At 47.3% G+C, this 19150-nt stretch overlaps 1 protein-coding gene across 1 annotated transcript in view; it reads left to right on the forward strand.

The window, feature by feature from the left end:
- LOC142582961 (cell adhesion molecule DSCAML1-like) overlaps positions 1 to 19150 on the forward strand; it is a 159219-nt gene that overhangs the window by 131800 nt on the left and 8269 nt on the right. The window contains exons 2-11 of the mRNA XM_075693128.1: positions 8822 to 9481; positions 10118 to 10372; positions 11071 to 11352; positions 11935 to 12201; positions 12627 to 12950; positions 13466 to 13762; positions 15633 to 15818; positions 16558 to 16665; positions 18147 to 18419; positions 18945 to 19103. Coding sequence (XP_075549243.1) covers positions 8822 to 9481; positions 10118 to 10372; positions 11071 to 11352; positions 11935 to 12201; positions 12627 to 12950; positions 13466 to 13762; positions 15633 to 15818; positions 16558 to 16665; positions 18147 to 18419; positions 18945 to 19103 — 2811 coding nt within the window. The remainder of the gene's footprint in view (positions 1 to 8821; positions 9482 to 10117; positions 10373 to 11070; positions 11353 to 11934; positions 12202 to 12626; positions 12951 to 13465; positions 13763 to 15632; positions 15819 to 16557; positions 16666 to 18146; positions 18420 to 18944; positions 19104 to 19150) is intronic.

Consider the following 19150-nt stretch of genomic DNA (forward strand, 5'->3'; position numbering starts at 1 on the left):
GGTGTCCCTCCAGTTCCTTTTCTTTTCTGGTAAATAAAATTGATTGATTGATTGATTGATTGATTGATTGATTGATTGATTGATTGATTGATTGATTGATTGTTTTCCGTGGTAAATGCAGAGCTCCCAGGACTGGCCAGTTCCATTCTTCAGTGGTAACGCGCTTTGCTAGTCTTGTTAGTTCCCTAAGCTAAGTAACATAAATACTAAATAGTTGGCAAAAGAACTCGGACAAGCGGTCCCACTGCCGTGTCATGTCGTTTATCTCGTCTTAGTTGAGGTATACTTCGGTTTATTTCTCTCCGTCCTCTTTTCCGCATTTGTGTAGAAGCATGGTCATCCCCAGGTCGGGCAGTGCTCACGGGCTTGGGCGTACCCCCCGATCTCGGAGGCGCGCTTGATAGGAATGCACTGTCCGAGACGCTTTTCGAAACCTGTAACTGCAACACGGACGGACACTGGCAAAAAAGTACTCTATTACATGTTACCAAAATCGTCGTGCGCCGCCTAGCCTCACCAGTACGCTTTGTTGAGCTTCGAACTAATTGCTGTTCTTCTGGTTTAACAGACGCGTGGGCGGATCACCGAGGTTGTGAAAAATTTTTGCTCAGCCCTACGAAAACGAGATTTTGATCGGTGAACGTCGAGTACCTGGCGATATTTACCGTTATTGCGGGCAACTGAGGATACGTAAGATGCCTCGCCGCATACCAACAAATCTTGTGGCAAAGCTCATTTAAAAAGCATAGCTTGAGCTTATAAAACGTACACATATAGAATGGGAAATGGGGATTAGTTTCTGTTATGGTTGGTGCAATCTTTTTGCCTTATTGGGACAGTTGGGGTGAGGGAGCATATATATATATATATATATATATATATATATATATATATATATATATATATATATATATATATATATATATATATATATATATATATATATATATAAACTTCGTCTGCGTGATGAGGAGCAGGTATAGGGAACAGTGATTGCGCACTATCAAAGCCTCGCTTGCCGAAGTTCCACAGCAACTATATAATTATACCAGGCCCGGAGCTGAATGTGTAATCTTCGCCTTGAGTCCGTCTTACTATTACGAACTATAGTTGTCATAGTGTTCATGGTTGTGTTAGCTCACACGACGTTTTTCATTGCCGCAGCGCTCGCGTTTATCCTACGCTGCATGCATGATACGGGGGGGGGGGGGGGGGGAGTTTAGGTACATGTATAGAGTGTTAGAGGAGCTGCGGTGTTACTGCTGCCAAGTTGCTGTCATTATGCTCGTAGACAAGGAAAGATTAAAATAATAATAGAGATATTTTTTTTTCCCGAAACCCCGAACTACGAGAGATGACTGGCAGGAGACGTGCCTCTGGCAACGTGTACGGGAGTGTAATTAAAGCGAACGGACGCGTAGGCGCTTATCGCTTCGGCAAACGCGGCACGTACCACGGAGAAGCGAGCCTCCTCGCGCAGCTATAACGTTCGTTTGATTCAGCGCTGCTTGGCTCGGGTATAAATGCACAGAACATTAGATTCCTCTGCGTGCCTTCTCCGCCATGTGGCGTTGGTCTTGGCTCGCGCGTCTGCATTTTTTGGCTCAAGCCTGTCCGCCACGCCGCACGTTGCCGAAGTCGCGGAGAAATACCATGAGCGCCCACGAGTTTCTGTGTACGCTTCCGGCGCTTCAAGGACAGCGACAACGCGTGGCTGTCTTTTTTTTTTTTCACAGCTCATCGTTCTTTTTGTCGCTTATATATTTCTTTTACCCGACTTCCTTCCTTCTTTCTCCGGGCTCGCTCGCTCCGATTTGCATTCTGGCTCTCCTCCTCCGAGGCGGAATGCGTGGCGTCGTCGTGAGTTTGGATTTGTTTTCTTTTTTTTAAATCGAGTTAGTGTAACGTATAGCGTCTTCCATTCCGATCTCAGATGACGGCGCATAGTCAGGCGTCCGCTTGCCTCCGAGTTGTGCAACTGACGATTATGCCGCTGAAACGGGAGACCAGTCGTCTGGAAGCTGTCCGCGAGCGACTCCAAACGTGACTCAATGTAAACGTTGCTGATTGTAATGGTATATAGGCAACGCAGTCGTCAGCGCTGAAGTCAGCCTATTTCGGTGATGTCACGGCCGTACAAATAAGCGATGTGGCGTCGCTTTAGCCTATTTCACGCACTTGCTTGCGTCATGCACGAGCGATGCGACACTGGAGTTCTGTGTCGAAATTCGTAGTTTGATTCTCCCTGTGGTAAGCTCGCGTACCCTCCTTTTTCTCCTGCACCTACCTCCTCATTCTGTCTCTCTTTGTCCGTGTCCGGGGGGTCCATTGGTGCACGCGTATAGACTCCGTTGTTGACGCAGTCGCGATGACAAAACCAGTCTTCGCTTTAAACGAGTGGTATCCTCCAACCCGGAATTTATGACCTGACCGTCCTTTCTGTCGCGTCGCCTACAGGTGACGTCAGCCTCGAAAGCCCGCACTTCGGTAACGATTCACGGACCGACGCCGTAAATACGCGTAAACTGGCACCTAACTGCTGTAGGAGAATGCGGAAAGTGCTTTAAAAAAAAGTACAGCGAATTTTTTGTGCACCACGGGACAGTGTGATAATCACTTGTCCACATCTCTAACTTCGTCTGTGAAACCTTGATATTAGTGGACTGCTGATAGTGTTCAGGGAAGAGCTGGTCGAATGATTTTCGTGCCAGAAGATGACGTTTCTTCCGAGAGGCTTCTTGAGCTTTCGTAAGCTGGTAAAAACGAGTATGCCTAGCATTATTACGCTGATCGTCATTACGTCACTTTTCATCCGATTTCTTCGTTGAAGGCGGAGTCGCATTAGTAAACGTGCTCCAGTTTAGTTTCAGCACCCGGAGAAGTATTTCTGGTCGAAGGAAACGTATTTCCGTGAAGCTGCAATTGGCCTCAGTATCATACTGTGGTTATAGGCGGACAATATTCGCTCTTGCATTGATTAAACTTGTTTGTTTTGCATCTAAAATATGAGCATAACAAGATGCACCATATCGTACCAGGTTCAAAGCGGTTGCGATGCAAGTTTTCATGGGTTTCTTGGTCGGGTTTCAGCTGCGGACCCAGGTGAATGAAGAAAGAAAGAAAGAAAGAAAGAAAGAAAGATAGATAGATAGATAGATAGATAGATAGATAGATAGATAGATAGATAGATAGATAGATAGATAGATAGATAGATAGATAGATAGATAGATAGATAGATAGATAGATAGATAGATAGATAGATAGATAGTGTTGTGGTCATTACTAAGCAGAAGCCTTCCGTTGTCGAGCGCAGCACTTCCGTGTAGATGAGAAATATCAAAACACGTACTCGCATTCCGAAACGATCTGCGCGTTTTTACCGAATTAGCATAGGTTACGAAACCGGCGGGCACAAACCGCGGTAGTTTCTGAGGAGTTAAAGGAATACCAAGAACGTGGCGGTTTCTCTGCGCGTCGAGCCGGTGTACTTTGCAAGAACCCAGTAATGGTTAGCACTTGCATACTGAAAAGGTATCCGCGTTAACGTAACTGCATGCTTAACCAGACGGGCGCACGCGCCGTAATTGGCCGGGGATGAACCCGACTGCTTCTGCAGTCGTCGAGTGAGACGGAAGAAAAATAAAGGTAGAAGGCGCGCGCCTCTACAGTGAAACTGTCTGAAGCGCCATGCCGAAGGAGGCGAAAGAAGAAGGAGCGACTGAAGTGAACGGAGCGCCGGACACATAGCTGCAGGAACTTATCAAGAAGGCGAAGCCTGCATAATGCGTCTGCACTGCAACAGTGTGAGGGCGCTATGCAAAAGATCAAGAAGAGGAGGCAGCCAGTGCAGCTCCAGTTAAGCAGTAGAACGTATCGCTGCCGGGTAGAGATGAAAGAGGGAGAGAGCAAGAAGATGAAGAAACATGACGCAGTTTGTGTCTGTGAAGTAGCAGCAGCAGCAGCAGCACGTGCTGAGCAGCCCCGGCAGGTAGGTAGGAGGTGTGCCTCGCGCTTGGAGCGAGCCGAAGGGGGCGCCGTCAGCCCCGAGGCGCGCGGTCGACCTCGCCGGGGCACCTGTCCGACGGGTTCCATTTTCCGGTTCTCTTCTCCTTTCCGCGGGCGGCGTAGCGCGTCACTGCAGCAGCAGCAGTGCGCGCGCGCGAGCGACCGGGCGCGAGCAGGCGAACGAGGGACGCCGCCGTGCTCTGCATGCGCAATGGGGACGCGGGAGGGAGGCTGGCTGGCTGGCTGCTGCTGCTGCTGCACAGGCCGATAGAGGAAGGAGAAGCCGACGCCGATGCAGCGCGACAGGGAGGGCCGCGATTGCGCGAGGTGGCGACCGCGAGGGGCTCCTGAACGTTCGGGAAGGCAGTGCCGTCTGCTGGCCGTATCTTGCACTCGTATGCCAACAGTGTTCCTGGTACTGACGCCGATACCAGTGCTGGTTCGGCGGTGTTTCCGTAGGGTAAACATACGGTATGGCAAAATACGACGATGAAATAAATAAATAAATAAATAAAGGCGGTGCGATACACGGACAAATGCAGTGAGCACTTCACGAAAAATTGTGACCACGAGAGTAGCACGAATCCTCAAAGGGAAACAAGCCATGCATGCTTCCTCAGAAAGAAAGCTTCGCAGTTGACGAAAAATTTCTTCCTGTCCGGGGCTCGAACCGTGGACCTATAGTACTTTCCGGGGCGTTCGCTGTACCAACTGATTTACCATGTAATGGACACTTGTCTGCTTCTTGTGTCTAGTCGCCTCCTGCGCAGGTTTATTCCTTTAAGACCGCACCACTATGTACATACTGTACGCTTTGCATGGGGTGCGCGTAACCATTGTCTGTGTGTGTAGTTCGGAAGTTCGTGGCAACGAAAGCGCAACAATCATAAGCGGAGCTTTTAAGTTTTTCTCTTAGCCCGCGTTGAATAACGTCTATACTTGCGGAAGGAGCAGAACGCAGTGCCCTGGAATCGGCTAGAATGCAATGGCGTTCGAATGACTGCAGCATACGTATTCCTAATTTCGAAATGCATAATGGCCCACTCCGATCCCGGGTAGGTGAAGCGGCGAGTGTTTATAGGAGAGCGAGTAATAATCCCTCTACGTCCTTTTCTTTCATGAATTTCCCCGTCAACTAGAGCTGAAAGAAATAAACAGGACAGCGTTTTTGGAAACGGTGAATACCTCTGTTCCTGGCTTGTTCGACCGGTACCCGTGCGTGATTTGATGTATATCTGTTAAGGGTGTACAAAGGTAACATTTAATATAGCGGACATGTATACACGGCGTTGGGCGCGAGTTTCAGGAGCAGTAAAGGAGTAAAAGCGCCAGTCTGTCGAGAGAAGTTGCCGCTGCGCGCACCTTTTTATTAAACGCTAGGCATCTCGTACCGAGTCATTTTCGATGCCTACAGAAGGCGTGAGCTGTGATTGATTTGCAGGGGTCCTGCTCAAAGAAAGTCATCCATGACTGGTTCGCGCCTACATGATGCTCTGTCTGACTTATTTTCGAAAAGCCTCCTGTAGGGCATTTCGAAGCCTAATGTAAATGAGTAAATTCGTCAGTTTATCTTTTAAAGGTGTTTCCAATGTAGCTGGGGTCATGGCGGAAACATGACTCTACTTGAGTGAACAAGGGCTTGTGTATAATGTGTGGCACCGCGAAGTTTCTGCGTCATAACGCTGCGCGACTTCGCAACGCGACACGACAACACGCGACGTTATAGCAGGAATAAAAGGCTTATATCATGTGTTAGGGCACAGCGGTTTGTACGTTCTGCAGAGTACGCCTGTCCGCCACTGCGCTTCGCTAGAAGCCGCATTCAGCGCGTAAACGCAGTGATTGGCAACGTACAGAGTGACCGTGCACTTTTCCTTCCTGAACAATTTTGAGCGGGAGTATTTTCGTATTTCGAGATATCAGTGCTGGCTACCGCCAGCAGTTAACCGGAGCTCCAGTTTCAAGACGTCTTGCAATCAATGTTAGAGAAAAACCAATCAGCCTGTTTTCCGAACGTTCGCTAATAGCTACAGCGTGTATATAAGAGAGCGCAGCTGTAGGCTGGGCACCGCGGGCGCAAAGACCAGAGGATTGGTCTTGTAGGTAGTTAACTGATAAATTAGTTCTTAAGAGGAATCTTTAGCTCGAGTGCTCCTTTCTAAATACATGTAAAAGGAGAATTCGTTTTTCTCGGCAACCACTGCACCAAATTTGACGAGGTTTGGTGCATTTAAAAGAAAAGCTTAAAATCTAGTGACTGGTGGTTTCGAATTTTTGAGTTAGGTCGTCAATCTTTTATTAAAAATTGGCGAAAATCAAAAATTTTCAAGAAACGAAACTGTCAAGTTTACAACTCTGTAACTCAACCACCAAAGATTATAATACAATTCTGTGAATTGCATCTAAAAGTACATCCATAGCGGACAAAATTTATATGTTACACATGAATATAAAAAAATTTGACCATAGGGAAATACAACTTTTGTAAAACCGTTGTAACCAACGTAACAAATTCATGTGAGATGTAAAATGACATATCGAATTTGTCCGCTTTGAATGATCTAATAGATGCCGTTTACAGAACCGCGATATCAGTTCTTGATGCATAACTATCAATTTGTAAACTTCGTGATTCTATTTTTTTCAAGCGGTCAAATATTTGAAAATCGTTTTAGGAAAATTCAAGCCCTAAATCGAAATTCCGCTTCCAACAGTCACTAGAATTTAACTTTGTCTTTCAAATGCAACAAATTTCATCAAAATCGGTCCAGGGGTTGTCTCATAAAAACGTTTTTGCGTTTTACATGTATTTGAATAGGCCGCGTCGGAGTTGGGCCCGAGCTAAAGCTTCCTCTTAAGCGCAACGTATAATTGTCCGTACATACCTGGCTCTCTGCACGGGTTCCTAATTTGTTATCCTGTATAAGAGCTGAGGTATATAGAATGATCTAAATAAATGGCAAAGAGCATGTTGTCCTGTTCCCCTCTGGAACGTCGCCTGTGGCTGCAACGCGTGTGCCCTCGACGTTGATGGCATAAATGTCAGAAATATGGCAAGAAACAATAATAATAGCAAACAGGGGGGGGGGGCAACTCGGGGCAAGGAAAGAGAAGCAGGGGAACAAGCAGAAGCGCCGCTGCGTGCCCCCGAAATTGGCACTCCGTGGTGGAGGTGCGTTCAGGAGGGGGCGTCCTTCTCTGGGGCAGATGTTGGAGGACCTCGCTGATAGAGACGTCTCATTCGAGACGATGGCAGCAGCGCTCCTTCTCTAACGACGGCCGTCCGGCCTTGCCCTTGCATTACCCCCTCTCATCCAAATGGATTGCGCCGCCTCCCCTCCCCCCCGACATCACCGTACCTCGCATGCACGGGCTTCAATCTCGTGCTTTTTTCCCGGAGCGTGTGTCATTAGAGGGCGACCTGCGCGCAAGAAAGCTGGCAGAATTTAGTGGTGGTGGTGGGGGTAGTCAGCGCCGGGAGGAGGCCTCGGCCTACCCTGCCCCGGCCTACCCCCCGCGCACATGCCCCGCGATCTACGCCGCCGGTGAAGTTGAGGGCAGAGGGGACAGACAGGCACCACCGATCTTGAGGCGGCAGCAGCTGGCTGCTTGCGCGCTCTAGACTAGTCGAAGAGACGTCGTCGCTCCCCCGATGCGCGCGCTCCCCCGGTGGTGGTGGTGGAACGGGCGGATCCCGCCGTGTTCCACCGTGATTACTTTTTCTCCACCTCACGAGCGCGGGCCTTCTCGGACCCCCGCCCTCGGAGTGCTTCGGGCTTCCAGGAGCGACCTTGATGAAGCGCGTTGCCCCCCCCCCCCCCAATCTTGGCTGCGGTGGTCTCAGAGGTAGTGAAGGTGCTTCACTCGCCCCCTCCCCACCTCCAAGGGGCACAGCCGTTGCCTAAAACAATGCCTACTGGCTTGGCTGCGAATCCTCCCTCCTCTCCTGCCCTTGGGGCGAAATTAAATGCTCGGCTCGAGGGTGTTGATCGGCGTCGCTGGCAGGTGCATCCCTCATCGCGCGCGGGCGCGTTTTTGTCTTTTTTTCGCTCGTTTCTGCCGTTCCCGCCATTTAATGCGAAGCGCGCCGCTTTTGTCTTCTCCGTCTCCGTGCGCGCCCGAGTAGCGACCGGGAATTGAGTTTTGACACGTCTTCTGATTGAAAAGGCGTACGCCGGGATTGGTGTCGGTACGGCATGAACTCGTCGAGGTGTCTTGCGAAGCAGGTCCCCTTGTCATCTCAGGCTGGTGCCTTGTTCAGTTCGCGGCGTCAGTGACCCGCGAAAGCAGGACCACCCACCGGGCCTGCCGAGTGCACAAGTGTTTATACAGGAGAGTGTTTCTTTTATTACAGCCAAGCTGGCAATCAAGGTGACGCCATACTTAAGTGCGCCATTATGCTGTCCTCTCTGCCTTTATTTTCTGTTCATCTATTTCCTGGGGCGAGTTTGAATATGCAAATGCCAGCAGGGCGTGCCATGCCGTCAACAAGCTTCTCTTGTGATATGCAACCAGTCCGGTACTATTTTGTAATTTGAACCACGGACAAACCTTCGATTTCACGTTGTGGCGATCCAACGTTCTTACCAATGCATCGAGGAACAGGGAGCGAGAGCTCGAGCTTCAGCTCAAGCTTCGCACGTGCTCGAGGCGAAATGCATTGACCGTTCCGTGCATCATTTTCTCACAAAAACTCTCTTAAGCTCGGCTGGGAAAATAAGGGAAACTCCGCTGTTGCGCGATGTGCGCTCCACATTGTGTAGTACATCACGTTTGCCTCTAGCTTCACCGCTCGTATGTTCTGTCTCTTTCGCAGTCCTGGCCGTGCTGCTGGCGGCGCGGTCGAGCAGGAGCACGCCCCTGGAGCCCGAAGGGCGGGACGTCGTCGAGGGCGAGAGCCTGAGGCTCTCGTGCCACTTCAACCCGGCGCTGGCGAGCCGCAACCTGCTCTACTATTGGTTCCGCACCAACCGGCACGGCAAGGACAACGCGGCCATCAGCGGTAGCGCGCTGGACTCGCATTACAGCGTCGAGTACTACCCCGCCGAGGGACGCTACGACCTGCTCATCTCGCGCGCCCAGTACGACAAGGACAACGGCCACTTCGAGTGCAAGCTCAAGGAAGGCGGCAGCGGCGCCGACGTGCACAACGCCGCGTACGAGGTGACCGTGCTCATCGCGCCGGGCGAGCCGCGCATCACGCCGTCGAGCCCGACGGCGCGCGAGGCCGAGCCCCTGGCGCTGACGTGCGCCAGCGAGGGCGGCAGCCCAGACCCCGACGTCGAGTGGTTCCGCGGCGACGAGCGGCTGCCGTCGGCGCTGACCCGGGGCGGCGCCCGGGACCGGCCGACGGCCGCGGTGCTGACGCTGACGCCCGGACGCGAGGACGACGGCGCCGAGTTCCGCTGCCGCGTCACCAACCGCGCCATGCCGCAGGGAAGCGCATACGAGGCGCGCACCGCCATCCGCGTCCACTGTGAGTTGCTGCGCGCAGGCTACTCTGCATGAAAGTTTCTCTCTCTCTCTCTTGTTTGGTGGGAGGGGGGATGGCATGCATACAAGAAATGGCCCACCACCTGAGCCGCTAACTCTGAGAGCATCCTGGAAGCTCCCTTTGTGGGAGTAAAATGCTCATCCATTAGTCGACTACTTTTTTAGTCCATTTTGCGTACCCACAGAGCGGGTCAGCTCTCTGTACTTAGGCACAAGCAGAGTGGGCATACTGTATTGAGTCCATGAAGACTCAAAAATGTGGTTTACAAGTCAGACTGTTCCGTTTTAATGAAAGCAGTGTGCATTGCTAACTTTAATCAAGTTTGTTTTTGAGCCATTCATGCTGTTAACTGTATGCACACACTTGCATGACTGAACCATGTGCTACATGCAGATCACCAAGCGCAGGATATGCTTATGTATGATGTTTGGAAAAATGATTTAACAGAGAGTTGCAATGATTACCCCTAGTAAATCAAATGACACTGCAACACAGGAAGTAATTAGCAGGTCAGACTTTATTTAGTTCATGCATGTTCACTTGAATCTGTTGTTCTTGTTAGGTGCCTTTATGCATTTAGCTGTTACTATAATAAAAATTGTGTCTTCTTTTGCACAGATGCACCCAAGATAACGGTCGGCCCCTACAACCCACTGAATGTCATGGTGGGCTCTGATGCCATGTTGACCTGCTCTGTGCTGGCCAATCCTCCGGTGCGGTCTGTGCGGTGGATGAAGCGAGGCCAGCTGCTGTCAAATACGTACAACCATACAATTCCATCTGTGACTCCTGAAGACAGTGGTGACTATGCCTGTGTTGCTGACAATGGAATCCTGCAACCTTCACAAGCAGAGCTGCATCTTAGTGTGCTGTGTGAGTATTCGTGCTTCTTTTTCAGCATGTTTATAGATTAACATGGGCACAGGTGTATTTTCTTATAGATGGAAAACTACTTGCTCTAGGTTGTAAATAAAGGTGCTGCACTATGTACCACTGCGGTTACTTCTGTATATTCAGTTTCAGACATTTGTTGTGATGAAGAAATAAATGACACGAGCAAGATAATCATGATTGAAAATTTTTCTGCTGATTCATGTGCCAGCTATCTCCCACCTTGTCTGCTGCATCTGGCACCATAAATACATTTGAAGTACACCTGATCCCTCTTTGTAACATTTTAGTCTTTCTTATGTGGGTTGTTTGGATACGTCCTTGTGACCTTCGAGTAATATTTATTTATTGCATAGACTTTGTATAATCTTCGTCCAGTATTTACAGATGTTAATGTAGGAGCTGATACACTATTCATGAAAGTGTCGAACTTCAGCAAAAGTGTGGATCCTTTGTATACAATGAGAAGTGTGACTATTGGAACTGTTGCTTGTATTTGACTTCTTTGATTCAGTCGGACCTAGTCGTGCTAAAGTTCATTACAGTCAGTTGTTCAACCGAATAAGAGTGTACAATTTTTTTTTTTACTGGAATTTGTCATACTTTATGCACTTCTGCATTCCATTATCTTGTTGTATGACATGCCTCTGATACACTGCTTCTTTTCTTTATTGCCACAGACGGACCCCGTGTGAATGTGCTACCGGAGCAGGAAGCTGCACAAGGAGAAAATGTGGCCATCAAGTGTAATGTTGCCTCTAACCCCGAGCCACACTCCATCTTGTGGACCAAGCAAGGGGATGGTCAGTTCACCCTCCAGGGGGACACACTGCGTTTGGACCGTGTCACTGCTGAGGATGCCGGTACCTACATATGCCAGGCCACAGTCATCATGCGACCCTCCGCAACTGCCATCCATACCGAGGTGGTCGGCAACGACTCGGTTGTGTTGCATGTGCGACGTAAGTGGAAGCTAACAACAGATTCGTAAATTTTGAAATCAGGAATGCAGTTCTCATTTTGATTATATTGAAATCAGGAATACAGTTCTCGTTCTGACACATAATATGATAAAGAGAAAATATTTTAAATCACTCTTTTCTTATTTCTCAAATTGTCTTGTTGACCATTTTATTTTTAAGCCGTAAATAATAAAAAAAAAGATTAAATTGCAGAACATTTGCAAGATCAGCAGTGATGTCCGACATTAATATGCTATATGCTTCGCTTTCTAGAAAGCAGTTTTTTTCAGGCAGACGTTGAGGGCAAGCTTAATTTGCATCTCACAAATATGCTACATTGCTACTGGACAGTGTAATGCAGTTGTCAGCACAAGTGATAAAGTGCACTAATGTTCAGAAGTGTTACAATTTTATCCCCTTTTTAGGTAACCTTAACATCCCAATCTCCATGTGGCATCAATTTGAAACTAGCCTACAAAGTTTCAACAAGCTGCACCATTTCCAGATCACTCCGCTTTTTGTCTGTTCAAGTCAAAGACAAAAACGAATCGCTCAAATGTGCTACTTTGTTTACCCTATCAGACAAACCTGGAGAGGCAGAGATCACTCCTCAAGGCCCCACGGCTGTGGCCGGCCGCCCTTTTGTGCTGACGTGTGGTGCCCGTCCTCCTGGCTGGCCACGTCCTGAGTACCGCTGGTGGCGTGAGGGTCAGGAGCACATTGACCTTGGCCACCGGTCCAACCACAGCTTCCTCTCGGTGCACAGCAGCCATGAGGGACGGTATTTCTGCCAGCCACACAATGGACTGGGAAAGGGATCCATTGCATCAGTCTACCTGGCAGTCAATGGTGAGAAATACTTTTCATGTCTTTCTTCTTTCTTCAGGCTGTATTTCAGGTCTTCCAGCTAGCTAGGTAGGCATGGATGTGGGCTGCCTTCCCCCCCCCCCCCCCCAGGACTGGCCAGCCTTTTCAAAATCAGAAGATATACAGGCTTCTAGATTTAGTGCATTTTATGATATGTAAGGTGTCTTTCTCTTAACCTCATCACTGTCAAGTTTCAAGATAGCACATTATTGCGGAAGTGCGTAACAGCAACAGTTTTGAAGATTGTTCGTTGTTTCATATTGTCTCGAAATTCTGGTTGCTGTGATGGCTGTCATTGAAGTGCTAAATTGGTATCACTGATTAGAGGCATTTTTAAATTTGATTTGGCTTTGATAAACCGGACAGTATGCGAACTGACTTTTTTCCTCTCTTTTGAAAATTTGCAGAAGCAGCTACTATCGTGGTGCCTCTGAGGCCTCAAATCATCCGCAAAGCGGGCGACCAGAGCCAGTCAGTCACTTGTCGTGCCCGTGGAAAGCCCAAGCCACAAGTTCACTGGACTCACCGAGACAAGGAACTACATATGAACCCCGAGTCTGGCTTTGAAATCAAGACTATTGAGAACATTGAGGACAACGAGGTCTTCTCAGTTCAAAGCACGCTTACATTTCAGCGGCCTCTCACCCCTGAAGATAGAGGAAGATATGCCTGCCTATTCGACAATGGCTTTGGTGGCGCTGCCAAATCTGAGATGATGCTTAGGATTGAACGTGAGTTTTTCTCTCGACTAGTGGTGTTCTGTGTTAGTGTTCATGTGTAATTAGCATCAATGGTCAGCCCACTTGATCAGTGCGATAACGCAGTTCTTGTTGGTCTCGCTTATAACGTGGTTAACTCTCATGCTACATACATATGCTGGGTACTCAAAATATATATGTGCAACATACTTAATCAGTCCTCAGAATGTGCACCCTGTGTTTTCTATGTCAAGGTGATAGCTGTTCTGATGCCATTGAGCTTGATAGAATATGCATGCATTTGTGCTCGTACAAGGTTTCATGAAACTGTGTGTTACATGTGGGTGGTGTCTGAGAGATAAAACAGCAGTTGCATGAATGCCTCACAGTTCTGCATAGTTGACAAATCTGGGCTTTGTTCTATGTGACTGCTTCACCAGGACTTTTTGTGCAAGGGACTTATAAAGTAGACGCGTTATCCTAAAATAACAGAAAGCATCTTTTTTTACCATTGTGCATGAAAGACTCACGGTTTTTGTTTCCCACAGACCCTCCTCAAGTGAGGCACACCTACAATCGAGTGGCCTTCGACCCTGGCGACATGGCCGTGTTACGTTGCCAGATGCAGGCCTACCCCGAGCCAACTTTTGAATGGGTCTTCAAGGGTCGCATCCTTGAACGCTACGCCAACTATGCCACTAATGTGACTGATGATGGGGATGACCTCTACACTGGTGCCTTGTCAGTGGCAGACGTCAAGGAGAGTGACTATGGTGACTACACCTGCCGTGCCTGGAACCAGGTCGGGGATGTTCAACGGACAATACTCAAGCTCGTCAAGAAGAGTGAGTAGATTGTGGCATTTGATAAATTCGATGAGCTACATTGCGCCTCAAAAGTTTGAATATGTGCATTGCGCTGTTTAGTTTCCTGTGTACAAAGATGTGCGATTATGTGAGGAATGTACTTTGCAACCTGGGAGGCCTTGCAAACCACACATGACTCCTCTCTGGTCTGCCTCAAGGCTTGTGGCTGACAACATATTGAGGCAGTCACTATCTGTTACTATTTAAATATAGTAAACTTTGTCCTAGCTTTTGCTGAAATAGGCAGTTTTACATGTGCATCATTTGCATCATTTACAAACAAAGACTACTTTCACTAATCTCGTGATTTGTCCTACAGTTGAACCCACTTAAGTTGATACCAGTTTTAACAATATATCGGTTATAACAATAAGAAGCTGCCACATCGTCGACTTTTGTATGTTTTTCATGGTGAAATAACCTGTTTACTACAATGCCCTGATGCCGCATTATCGGTTATAATGATGAAGTCTGGCTGCTGGGTGTCCGAGCCAAAAGGTAGTGAAATGTGAAATCCTTGAAAAGAAAAAAAGAAAACAAGAAATTCGAGCTGCTGCACGATGGACCACTGCTGTAACACCCGCTGCACACTCATTTTCCAGCCATCTCGGTACGACTCTCTCCCGTCGCCCTTCCACCCCTCCGAACATGAATGGGCTGCTCCCATAGCTCTACGCTGCCCCACCCTCCGAAACACAAATGGACCGCGCCAACTGGGCCTCAAGCAGATTGCTCGCATGTTGCTCGCTGGCTCCTCATTCAGTGCAGTTCTGCGAACAGCTTAATCGCTCGCATTAGTTTTTCTTGGTTGTATAGCCGTTCCTGGCCCTCCCCCGTTTCTTAACTTCGCTGGACTCGCCGTCGAAACGGAAGATGGCTGATCTGCTCGCTGATCATCGTCAAGGCATGCCATTGCTGGTGAAAAGAAAGCGCACGGCTATAGATTTAGAAACTAAGTGCTTCTAACCGATAAGACGATCATCAAAAACGTGTTTGCATCGGATAGTGATGGCGATGACGGCAGCAATGATGCGGTATGGTAGGCTGCCTCAACATTGTCCTCATAGGAGGCCTGGCATCATTCAGTCCCTCTGGGGCTTCATTTTTGCGAGGAACCTTCCGCTGCACTACGTGGAGCGCTTAGATGCCTTGGAGAAAGATGGCGGCAAGCTTCGCATAAAGCATGCATGGCTGATGGACACAGGCTTTCCTCGTGCAAGCCAGTGAGAAGTACGTGGCGAGATGCTTGTGGCGATCTCTCCTTGGCATTTCTTCTGGATTTCTCAAGCTGACAGGCTGCTGCAGCAGCCTTCTTGCAATTTTTAAAAGGCCCCTTTTGGGGCCACCAAGGTGATGCCTCGGCAGTGCTCGCACATCGCTTTCTACCCGTGACACCTCTTTGCAGTTGTTATAGCAGTGTCATTCTTTAACGCCGACAGCCGCGGCTTGTTGCACGCAATCAGAGCGCCCAGGAAGCAGTTAAATGAGGAACACAATCAGCAGCCAGGCGGAGGAAGGTGGTGGGGAGGGGCATTGTCCTCCCTGCCTATATTGTTTTATCATATCAACTCTGCCATCCCACTATTTTGATTTTTTCATGCAACCCGGTTATAACAATGGAATTTTTTGGGCGATTGAATATTGTTATAAGTGGGTTCACTGTACTATTCGGTAAACAAAAATTTGTATTCTCACAAACATAACATACTTCACTGTGGAATGGTATCTTTCACTTACTTGTCCCTGAATTTCTCTTTGGTATAGTGTCAAAGATTGCACCACAATCATTTACACAGTGTGTACAGATAGCTCTTGTTCTGACGTGGTGTGTGTATTCTGCCTGTTGCAGGTGCACCTGACCAACCGGGACGTCTTGTGGCTGTAAGCAGCGACTCTGACAAGGTCACATTGCAGTGGACAGAAGGATTCAATGGAGGTTTCAGCAACACAGAATTTGTCGTCACTTACTCCAATGTTGCCAGTGGACAGACAAAGAACGAGTCCTGCCGATCTCACAACCCTTGTACTATAACTGGTGAGAAAGCTTTGGGCCACTTACATAATAAGAAAAGTTTCACACTTGTGTAGTTAACCTTTTAATAATATTTCAAACCCCTTCGGGACACACATTTTCGCTTGGACTATCTCAAGTTTGAGAGGTAGAGAACTGAAGGAAATTAAATCCAGAGCAGTGCAATACTTTATAATGTCAAGCCAAATTTACAAGTGAAGTACCTTTTAACTTCTTTCTACAAAAGTCCAGGTCACCTTGGGCCTACTTGCGTAAAGCTAACAAAAAATATTTTTAAACAAATGTGTCATTCTGAAGTCAGCACATTCTATTATAGTGGTCCCTAGATGATTGCCCAGTCAGTGCACAAGATTACAGTAAGAAATCTTCTATTTGAGCCATAGTTCTATGCTTCATTTCCTTATGGATGTCTTTGCATTGGACTTCTTCGGCTGTGGATTCAATATCACTTGAGTGCTTTTTTGCCTTAGGAGGCACCAGGTTTGAATAAACAGAAAATGTTGTTTGAACAAAGCAGTTTTGCAGTGCGTTATAGAACATGGCTGGTTGACTTAAATTTTAAGATTTACTTGGATATCCAGTTGGAGTTATAAATTATCCATGTTTAATTTTGCATGTTTACCACATTTCTTGCCTGTATTGGGTCTCTCTTACAGTGACTATACCTATGTTGTTGTACACTTGAAATCTTCCTTATATGCTGTAAATTTTTCAGATTTGGTAATGGTGTTATGTCTTACAGGTTTGGAGCCGAAGTCCGAGTATGTAATGAAGGTTGTGGCGGTTAATGCAAGAGGATTCAGCTCATACTCTGAAGAGATTACAGTGCAAACAAAGGTTAACCTCAAAGGTAAGTATCGCAGGCATTTCTCATCTCTCACTGTACTTGCACATTGCAAGGTCATTCACTGACTAGATTGTACTATTTATGTTTTATATGTTAATTTAATGAGTGTTTTGTTGCAGATGTATCTTCTCTGCAACTTATTAAATAGAGAAGTTATACTTGTGCAAGCTTATGTGAACTTATGTCTTGTTGCTATGTTTAGCTTATACAATCTGAAATCTGAGGGTAGACTGACAAGACTGAGTTATAACTAGGCACTTTAGCTTCGCCTTGCCCGCTGCAGTCGACTTCCGTTAATTCGACTCAGATGGGACTGGCGAAATTTATCGAATTATCCAACGGGTCGAATTAAGCAAGATGCAGAAAAAACTGCCAGAACACACCAGTGATTCATTTGGCAGTAGCTGCCCAACTCTAACACGCCCCCGAATCAAACGCACGCCCACTTTTCATGTGTCCAAAGTAGAACCCTAATGCAGAAATGACATTAAAGCTCCTAAACAAAGTATCAACCTAACGTGCACACGATTTTTATCAAGAAATATTGTTGCACAATGGCGGCCAGTTCTTAAAAGTAAACTTCGCCACATTGTTTCTAATGTTAGCTTCGCCGCACTACGTTTACATTATGCGGTAAAGCATACGAACGTTGCAAAGGCGGTTTTGAATTCTTGACCGATTTTCAGCCCAATTTTCTTTGAAAACAAAAAGAAAAGAAGTGAACATGTTAAAATCAGGTAAATATAGTTATTGCTATAAGCTATAGTTATTGCTTGAAAATTTTGCTAGGGAAAATTCTTCCTCGAAAATCTTCTGAAAGCAAGCGTTTTGACAAGCGATCAAGTGTGTTCAAAGCATTCACTGCCCTCTAAGCTCCACCGAAATGAATGCTGCTACTAGAGGGGTCACTATCCGGGTCACCATATGGGTCAGGCGCATGTGTGCTGACTGGTCAAGCTCAAACTACCCTGCAAAAGTTAATTTTAGGATTGAAATAACGAAAGTTTGGGCTCGTAGAAATGCATGTGCGCCGGCCGCGATCGAATCACTCGAGAAATCGAATTAACCGGTGTCGAATTAACAGAAATCTACTGTACTAATTTTTATGCAGTTTCTTATTTAAAAGAAGAATAGAACGTGTAGCTGCCCTCATGCATGGTCGTTATCTTGATACTGTGTAAGAGAAAAGCTGAAGCTGAGAAAAATTCACAATATGATGCCCTCTTGTTCATGGCGCCCTTCATTTCTATATTCATTAGCTAGTTTCCATGACGTGCCAGTGCAATTCAGCTTACCGTCGAAATTATTTGGGCTTGTTCTATTTTCCTCAAGCAATAGCTTTCCTTGGATATTTTACAATTCAAAACACATGGGGCCCATTGTTCAAACTGTGTTGTGTGTCATATTGAGTTGAATCATTTGGTCTGTCTCTTTCTCTGTCCCTGCGTGGGCTAATCATGTCAAATTCTCCCCCACTTTTTTAGACATGCCCCGACCACTCTCTGCCCAATACGATCAAGAGACGGGCCGTGTCTACTTCACCGTTGAACTGAACACAGAGCGGCTTTTGGCGAGGGTAGAAGGTCGCGCCCGTGGCCAGGAGCAGTGGATGCCTCTGGCTGAGGTGGAAGTAGACCGTCCCCAGATTTCTCTGGAAGTTGCCAATGCCGCCGCCCTCGTGGACATCCGTGTGCTCCTCTGCCTTCAGAGCAATGCTTCATGGTGTGGAGACGAGCGTCTGGCCGAACCTTTTGACGGTGAGTGGGAGCTTGCAATAAAGCTTAATTGCCACAAAGCTTGGCCTTGCGACCTGGAATTCAGATTCGTAGACTGCATTGGTGTGCGTGGCAAGCAGAGAAAAACCTCCTCCTTGAGAAGTTGCATGGCCAGACTGCGGCAGCAATGCCACACTTATGCGGTGGCCGCACCCCTGCGAACTTTAGCCACAAGTGTTTGTTTGAAACAGCTGCTGCACTTAGTTATATAGTGAAGTCATATCTGACACACAAATGCCTTCTTTAGATATCCAAAGTTTGTTATAAGCATATATTTGTTACATGCCAATGTTGGTGAGAAACATTTTAGATCAAGCACAGCAAGAAGTTGTGTGGCCAGATTAGGCAACAATTCCAGATTCTTGTGGTGGCCCTGCTATGGTAAACTTTTGTATATCCTAGATCAAAATGTGTTGCTGATAACGAATGGTGGACTGAACTGATTTGTTTAAACCATATGCAAACAAAGTGCCTGTTGTAAACTCACTTTTTTTTATACCCTTGCAGAGTTCTCCATGACTACGGAGGGCAGTCTACATCCAGTGGGTGCCCCTGTGACCATAAAGACCATGAATGTTGTTATCATCGTTGCTGTGGCGGCAGGGCTGTTCTTCCTCCTTGTGGTTGTGTTTGTGTGCTGCTGCTGGAAGAGAAAAGCCAGCAAAGGTGAGTCAATGATGTGTATTACATGAGAGAGAGAGAGAGAGAGAGAG

The sequence above is a fragment of the Dermacentor variabilis genome, chromosome 5, assembly GCF_050947875.1.
Source record: "Dermacentor variabilis isolate Ectoservices chromosome 5, ASM5094787v1, whole genome shotgun sequence".
In the NCBI taxonomy this organism is placed as follows: Eukaryota; Metazoa; Arthropoda; class Arachnida; order Ixodida; family Ixodidae; genus Dermacentor; species Dermacentor variabilis.